The sequence below is a fragment of the Austrofundulus limnaeus genome, unplaced genomic scaffold (assembly GCF_001266775.1).
Source record: "Austrofundulus limnaeus strain Quisiro unplaced genomic scaffold, Austrofundulus_limnaeus-1.0 Scaffold75, whole genome shotgun sequence".
Lineage (NCBI taxonomy): Eukaryota > Metazoa > Chordata > Actinopteri > Cyprinodontiformes > Rivulidae > Austrofundulus > Austrofundulus limnaeus.
The window spans coordinates 158,672-167,273 of record NW_013952477.1 but is presented as its reverse complement, the minus strand read 5'-3'; the positions used below and the strand labels follow the sequence as shown (position 1 = coordinate 167,273).

General features: G+C 39.5%; 1 protein-coding gene across 1 annotated transcript in view; it reads left to right on the top strand.

The window, feature by feature from the left end:
- Positions 1 to 112: 112 nt before the first annotated feature.
- The window catches only part of LOC106519292 (serine/threonine-protein phosphatase 4 regulatory subunit 2-A), a 10,104-nt gene continuing 1,614 nt past the window's right edge, over positions 113 to 8,602 (top strand). The window contains exons 1-8 of the mRNA XM_014010887.1: positions 113 to 443; positions 1,089 to 1,170; positions 1,300 to 1,470; positions 2,594 to 2,687; positions 2,790 to 2,827; positions 2,950 to 3,024; positions 4,483 to 4,629; positions 4,749 to 5,050. Coding sequence (XP_013866341.1) covers positions 410 to 443; positions 1,089 to 1,170; positions 1,300 to 1,470; positions 2,594 to 2,687; positions 2,790 to 2,827; positions 2,950 to 3,024; positions 4,483 to 4,629; positions 4,749 to 5,050 — 943 coding nt within the window. The 5' untranslated portion in view covers positions 113 to 409. The remainder of the gene's footprint in view (positions 444 to 1,088; positions 1,171 to 1,299; positions 1,471 to 2,593; positions 2,688 to 2,789; positions 2,828 to 2,949; positions 3,025 to 4,482; positions 4,630 to 4,748; positions 5,051 to 8,602) is intronic.

The window sequence follows — 8,602 nt, the reverse complement described above, 5'->3', positions numbered from 1 at the left end:
CCGACAGCGCTTATGGTTCACTATATATCTGTTCGTTAGGTGATATTAACCCAGATCAGCTGCTGACTCATAGGTGGTTTCACCGGTTAGCGCCAGGAAAAAAAAAAAAAAAAATACTGACGTTCCCTTGTTGTTCCATAACACACCCGAACTACCGTAAAGTCTTTATCCCCGGAGCCCACGCGTACATTCAGTTTTAAACAGTACTACGGAAAGTGTTGGGCAACATTTCAATTTCGCCGACTTGTTTTTAAACACTTGTCCAGCTGCTTTGTTGATATTCGCCTCTTCCGCAGATCCTGATGACGTAGTTGCAGACATGCGCAGTCGGGACCAGCTTTGTTGAGTTGCTACATGCTAGCTACGCCGCTAATCAGTATTTCCTGCCTGCCTGGGACTGGACTCAGCTATGGATATCGACGCTTTGGTGGAAGCTTTTCAAGGCAATGTTTACTCTTATATAAGTTATTTATTTATTTATTTATTTTAGAATTTGACGATTTTGAGTTTGATTTTATTTTCTTGATTAAATCACCATTTATTTTGGTAACTACGGATCGCACGTTTACCGTTCGACATTTTAGCATACCACCAGCAACAACTAGCGTTTAAGAACATCCGAACATGAAACATTAGTCCTTATTTGACCCGATTGCTTTCAGGTTATATCTTGCAAGAAAGCAGTCTGTTGCATTTGACATTTTTTACTTTTTTTGTACTGTATCTCATACTTAGTGATTATGTAAACAGCTAGCTGAAATACTGCTAACAATGCACTGCTAACTTTACAACAAATATAATTTTCCGTGCAGAAAAGCGGCACTATTTGTCTTCTCGTTTTTTTTCTTCTTAAATAAGTACATTTACTTTAACACAGGTGGTTAAATGTATTTTACATTTATTAAATCAAAGTCACCTTGGATGTGTATTAGAAGTTGTACTTGAAATAATGCAAATTTAGCAATTTTCAGTAAGGAATATTCTACCTTTGCGAGCATTAGTTCTGATTGATTAAAAAAATGTGTTTCTTGTTGTTTTTAACCAGTTGGATCCTTGTTATTAACAGCCATTCATGTGATTGTTTACAGATTTTGACAAGAAAGGGAAAAAAGAGATATGTCCTGTTCTAGAGCAGTTCTTGTGTCATGTTTCCAAGACAGGACAACCAATGTGAGTAGGAGCTTTGCAGACTGGTTTATACACTTCACAAACAAAACAAACAAACAATAATAAACAAAAAAATCAAGCCTTTGTAATTTGGTCCCATGAAAAAATAACATGTTTTTTTTCATATTCTAGGATCTTGTGGTCACAATTCAAATCATACTTCATGTTTAAGTTGGAAAAAGTCATGAACGATTTCCATGCTTCAATGCCGGAACAGAGAGGACCACATAACCCCAACGTTGAGTACGTTCCCTTTGAAGAAATGAAAAAAAGGATCTTAAAGATTGTTGATGGTTACAATGGGTAAGTGGAGTTATTGCCCTGAAGGCTTTGTAAATTGAGAAAGCGATTACCATAGGCTACAAACATACATGCCCGTCCAAATAGCCTAATAAATCCAATTCAAGCCAAAATAGATCAAGATTTAATCCCAATTACAGCCAAGTTATTCCTATTATGATACGATATATACACATGCAGTGAATGTAATGTGAATATGCCTATTATAAAATGTTATATRTCTTAGAAAGACAGCAGATGGCTTAGAAAACTTCACTTCAGTGCAACCCTCTTGCTTGCAGTGGAAAGGAACAACTCTCTTTTAACAGTAAGAAACCTCCAGCAAGCAGAACCAGGCTCAATATGTGTTAGCATGTGCCTCAACTAGCTAAGGGCTGATGGGACAGGAAAGAGACAAACACAGTTTAATTTCTATGTTAAGAAAAAAAATGTTGACAGCAACAATTGCATGTGCAAACATGAAGCATAGAGAGATGTGCAATGAGGAGATATGGTCAGTTGTCCTGCAGCTAGGGCTGCCACAAACGATTATTTTTATAATCGATTAATCACCCATTATTTTTTTCCGATTAGTCGACTAATCGGATCATACGTTAATTGAATATAAAACATACAGCTTATCGTGCCAGAATGCAGCTGCTATAATATAACCATCGTTAGATTTTAGCTAAATGCTAACTAAAAATAATTGCAGTGGAAGGCAAGTTCTGCTCTGCAGATATTGCACAGGTTTCTCTTTCATTTTCTTAAAATGATCCCACACTTTTGAGCTCCGTTGTCAGGTAGTCATGATATCAGAGCCTGTCTGTATAATGTAGCCTGTATAATGTCTTGTGACATCCACGGCCTGCCCTGGTTACCTCTACCATGCATGTGTGTCACCGACAGAAAGGCAGATGTGGCAGTGGAAGGTGTCAAAGCAGTTTGGAGAGAAAAACAAAGTAAAGAACAAAAAAAAAAAGAAAACGATTAATCGATTATTAAATTAGTCATCGATTTATTTTAGTAATCGATTAGTCATCGACTAATCGACTAATTGTGGCAGCCCTACCTGCAGCATAAGAAAAATCTTGTGGTGATGCTGATATTTAGATTATGCGTTCCTAAAAGTAAATATCTGTTCTAGAATTCCATTCACCATCCAGCGCCTGTGTGAGTTGCTTACGGATCCCAAGCGGAATTATACAGGTACAGACAAGTTTCTCCGAGGCTTGGAAAAGGTGAGAAATTCACGATACTGCTTTTATATAAAACTCTATAAACTTTTAGTTGTATGTGTTTATTCTGTTTAATAATAATTTGATACTGTTTGGTTGTTGCAGAATGTAATGGTCGTCAGCTGTGTTTACCCCACATCAGAGTAAGTGCATCATTAGCTAACTATATGCCCTCTTTGCTTTCCTGGCAGCAGTTTCAAACCTGAAACATGTAATTAAAAGTTCACCTAACAGGTATTTTTCTACCYCTTTGTTTCCGTCAAAGGAAAAATGGAGCATCGAGCTTAAACAGAGTTAACGGAGTGATGTTTCCTGGGAACTCCTCTCTGTATTCAGACAGGTGGGAGTACAGTCCTTATCAATATATGTAATAGTCTGGCACATCTTTGTAGAAAAATCAGAAACGACCAGTAAGGCTAAATCTATCTTAGGGTGAATTTGCACCTGATACATTTGGTCCTCTTTAAATGAACCAGAGTTCATTTCCCCCGTTGGGCCGGACTATTTATGCAGGTGTGATAGACTCATGCGAACCCAGGTGCGGAGCAAACAACCGGATCGAGACCCATTTTTGGGGTGGTCTCGGTCTGCTTCCGAACGAATTCTGGTGCGGTTTGTTTCAGACCGGCCTCGAACCAAACCAACAACAGGAAACATGCGCCTCTGCGTTTCACGAGCTACCATTGCTAAGCATCATGGTAACATTTAGTTCTTCAGTGTTGCTAACACTACCACTACGCTACAAACAATGAGCCGCTGTCGGTCGGGGCACGCAGAGCATCTTGTCTTTTTTGGGTTGCGGCATGCATTTGTCAACGCCATCCCAAAATTAGAAGCGTATCATTAGCTGTGTTTCCATCAGCGTTTTTTAATGCGCATTTTGAAGTATCACATCAGAAAAGGTGAATGGAAATGGTGGGATTCAAAAAAATTTCCTCTAATTTGCAAAAATTTGATACACTCACATGGTGTTTTTTTTTTTCAATAAAGAGTTATTGTGCAAAAGGAGATATGGAAACACATTTGCCGAATCAGTTCTGATGTAGCGAACATTTACCTCACATGGTTGATCAGCTGTTCTCACTGTCTGAACGGTACTGGTACCGATACCAGAGCGACTGCAGCTGGACCCTCCTCCCGCCTTGGCGTCTTCTCAGTTATTCTGCAGACAGCATGTAACATCACCAGAACTAGTTGATGACAGAATAATTACAACTTTCCTGACAGTAGCAACACATTCCTGATAACTTCTCTCCATTTTCCCAAGAGTGTGACTTTTACTTCCTGTTTACTACACACATGTGTCTGACGTAATTGATTCGCTTCAAGCCAGTTGATGGAAACACGTCTGATTCGCATTTCTTCGTTTTTTCCTTTTTGCGAAATTTTACAAATTCGCTCAAAATTTGAATTAAGTTTGGATGGAAACACGGCTATTGTGAAACCGTTTTTGAATGAGCTGCTCTTGAAATTCTAAATAGTATTGCAGCTATATTTACAGCACCATCTTTATTTCTGGTCCGTGCTCTGTCCTGCCCCCATCATTTCTGTCCAATGGGTGCAATGACTGTCACATGCGTGGTTTTGTTTATAAATTATAGTCCACTTGACAAAAAGCACAATGTGAATGCAAACCGTACCAAACAAAAAAAAAATAAAATCCGCTTTTTGTTCGGACCAAACAAGTGAATCAAAAGACTTTACTGGTGCGAATACTGACCTTACTGGTCAGGCTGAGTCTGATTCTGTTGATTGGTTTAATTTATTTTCTGACATTTTTTTTTCTTTTCTTGTGCAGTCGAAATGTGAACGGACCAGGCACACCAAAAACACTCAACAGACTAAAGCTGTCGATGTCGACTTCACTTTCCACTAACGGGCTCCCTGACTGTCCAGTCAATAAAGAACCAGACCCAACCGCTGAGGTGGAGGAGCACCATATGAGGTGTGTGGCACACCTAGTTACTATAATAACTGTTGTCAAGCCAAGGTGTTTCCTCTAAACAGATTTTGTACAAGGATCAGTATTTAGTCAGAATAATCGTTTTCATGTGTTTGTGACAGTGAAACATCGCCACCGGTAGATGAAGTGAAACCAAAAAGTGCGATAAAGAACAAACACCCAGAGGAAGAGGAGGACACTGACGGTAACGACCAAGAGGCCAAGAGGCCGAAGTTTGATGTAAAAGAAGAGGATGAAGCAAAAAGTGAAGAAGATGATGAAGTAAAAAGTGAAGAAGAGGAGTCGTCTTGTCATAAAAACACTGAGAGCCTGTCTAAGTCGCAGGAATCATCAGAAGACTTGTGTGATCAGCAGCGCAAAAGTGAAACATCTTGTGACACACCTGGTGACACAGATATCCCAGGTAAGAGTTTATTCTCAGGCTGATGTGTGCAAACAGATAGATTGATCAAGTTCTTTACTCAGACCAGAGAATTGTAGTTTACAGGGAACCCATCTCAAAAAACATTCATAGAAAGGTTTCTTTTTTTAAACACTAAAGACGTCACTGAACAGATAAAATAACAGCTCATCTTGTTAGAACATGGTGTTCTGCTGTGAAAGCCTGCATCTTGACATTTGCACGGATGCTAATTTGACATTCAACACCCATTGAAAGATTTTTTTAAGAGCTCACTCCACCAAACACGACCAAAAGAGAACTCGATAAAAAAACTGAGGTAAAACTTGGCCTCTACCCTCCAATCTGATGGGGCGTAAATCACTTTCGTTGTGGGTTTTCTATGACCTCTAAACTTTTTGTCAGTTTGGGAAAACCCCCTTCTTTTACACCCACATTGCCAACTGTTTCTCTTGTTTATAACTTTGGAAGATGGTATACAAACAGAGCATTTTTTTAGTGCTCCTCGTGTACTGTTTACTTGGCTTATTTGAGAACATTTGATCATGGTTTAAAATGGGATCTGATGTATTTATATACAGAGGATTCACAGAGAAAAGAAAACTCTGGGGAGAACGCTGAAGATGTCACATAACACATCTGGAAACATAATAATCTTGCTCATGCAAATTTGAACTTTGTATGATTTAATTTGTATTAAGAAAATCATTTCTAATGGGAGGCCCATTACCACTAGATTACATAATGCCTTAAGCACAATGGCTCTGGTCTAATTAACTTATCATGAAAAGACTAGTAAGTTAAGGCTTTACAGATTTCTGTCGTTGCCCACCTTTTGGGTACAAAAAAATCTGTTAGCTTCCTCCTCTTTGTATTGCTTATTTTTAATCTTTTCCTCTAGAAATTCAACAATGAAAACACTTACTCTCCTTACAGTATTTAAGTGAAATTAAGGCTTCATTGACAATTAAGTGAGGTTTTTAGCCGACGGACGCAAACCGGTTCATTCTCACTGTTAGCAGTACATAATGTTCAATTAAATTAGCACTTAGCCTTGAGGTTAGACTTTAAAATATCAGGTTAGAAATATTGCATCTTGCTTTCTATTTCTAAGCAGGGAACGTTAACTCTTCAAAAGGCTGAAAGGAACTTTCTATAGAGTAGCTCCGATGATTGTTTAATTTAATTGTCAGTAATTTCACCTACCTTGCCTACTGTATATACCCTGCTGTCTGTGCTGATTGAGTCGGATCAACTGAACAATGAGGGATGTTGCCACTTAAGTGAGAACTGTAGAGAGGAAAACGGTTCAATAATTTTTGATCACAATCTGTTTGATTTGCCACAGTAGGAAATGAACCACAAGGTTTCCTATCGTGGTCCTAGTTGTTAAAAACATTGGGCCTCATGCAAGAACATGTTCGTATTCTTATCCTAAATTTCTCTTACTTTTGTTCGTGTGAAGGGTTCGTACGAACATGCCACGTCAGATTCAACAATCTTCTATTTTCAGGAAAAGTGTGTAAATGAGCTATGTAAACTGATGAATGCGTATCGGGTGCTCGTTTACGAGGACAGGTAATTAGCATAATTACCACCCCAAAAACACCATATAAGGCTATGTTTCCTGCCACACATACCAAGAAATGTCCATTCATAAATGACATTGCAAAGTAAAATTTTGGATTTATGATAACTGGATTCCTGCTGATCAGCTGTGGAGGAGTCCTGGCTTATCGGAAAATGGAAGAGATCCTGACATCTGTCCGGGCCTGTGAGAGGCCGTTAGGAACCTTGGACGAAATCTCCCGTACTGGAAATGCACAGACTCAGATGCTGGGGGAAATAAGTCGCAAACTGGATGTGATTCTAACGAGAATCGCAACTCGGCATCATGCCCATGAGATGTAGGATTACACCTGGGTGAAGTTTCAGATGGAAAGAGGCGAGGAGGTGATGAAATTTGGAACATTCTGCTTTTTTCCCCCACCATTTCAGAGATGCAGTTACGACTGTAAAGCGGCTAGAAGTTTGAGGCCTCTTGTCCCAAAACAATTGTGTTTATCTTTCGGATACCAGCAGCTGCTGGCCTTGGTCAGTCGGCAGTTTTCAAAACTTCCCTGGATGATATGTGAACAGAGGACTGATTCCCCACTCCTATCCCCATATCATCCATGAGGATCAGTCTGAAGGCTGTGGTGACAAAGGGGAAACCCTGAAGTCTGGGACTGAGCTGGGGAGGATAAGATCTGTCTTTGGACTCTGGCGGGTCCTAGGGTTGTGCGATATTGGCAAAAAAAATAATCACGATTAATTGTGGTATTTAGCCGATAACGATTAATTTGACGCTTACTCCCCTGGAGTCCCTGGATACCCTTATGTCCTATTCACATGACCAATTTAGGGGGAAATATTTGCTCTTCATAAAAATCTGTTCCAAATTGTCAAATTAACAGACTTCAGGCTATACATCAAATTTTAAATTGTGTTGATAAATAAATTACAGATTTTTTTTAATGTTCGTCATATTTGAAGCGGAGAGGAGCATCGAGCAGACCGACCGGGGAAATATCCAGTCAGTCTGCCTGGTGGCATTAATCGTATTAATCGTCAAGTGCCAAAAAATAATCGATTAATGTTTTTCTGACGATTACTTGTACACGATACGATTATGCCCAACCCTAGCGGGTCCTGGTCTTGGATTGGTTCCAGCACCGAGTATTAACTTGGAACGTCACCAGCTCCACTAAATCCTGCCCCCAGTACTATGTGTTTAATCCCTAGCCCCCTACCCTCCCCAGCTGCCTTGCTTTAGCAAGTCGTTTTTTGTGCATATGATTCTGTTTATGAGTAAACATAGGATCAGAGCAACTTTTTTTTACTCACCTATCGTGTGTTTTTTTCCAAACTGCAAAATGTAGCGCAACCGTGTTTGCGCTAGACCTGATCATCCGTTCACCCCCATGTTTGTTATGTGTGTCTTTGCAGTTAAGAACGGAGTGTTCTTAACTGCAATTTTGTTCTGCATTGCATCTTCGATGTTGTGTGTGAATGACAATAAAGCTGATTCTGATTCTAAAAAGAACAACCTTACAAGTTCGGAGATTGAAGTCCTGCTCTCAGAGATCCAGAAAAAAATTTAATTTTTAGCAGCGTCAGCAGTGGAATTAAAGGAGCTGCTAAAGCCAAGGAATGAAATGATGACTGCTGTTAATGCCGTGTCTCCTGTGGGTCGTATAAGGTCACAGAAATAAAAATCTAAATCATATTCATCTCTCTTTAGTCCTGCTCCGGTTTTTCTTTGGTCAAATACTTTTAAGTGTAAACAACTGTGTTACATAGTTTTCATTTATTTAGAAGAAGAGCAGTCGCGCACCGCTACACCCACCCACCACCCCCACCCCGGCCTGGTCGTCTCCCCATGCCGACTGTCGCAAGTGTTAGATGCGGTCCTGAAAAAAGGCATTTTAAAATGTCTCCAAACTACAATTAATGCATAATTTAAGTTGGTTTTTAGTTTGAGATCTTCATATTAATATTGTAGTGTTATACAAA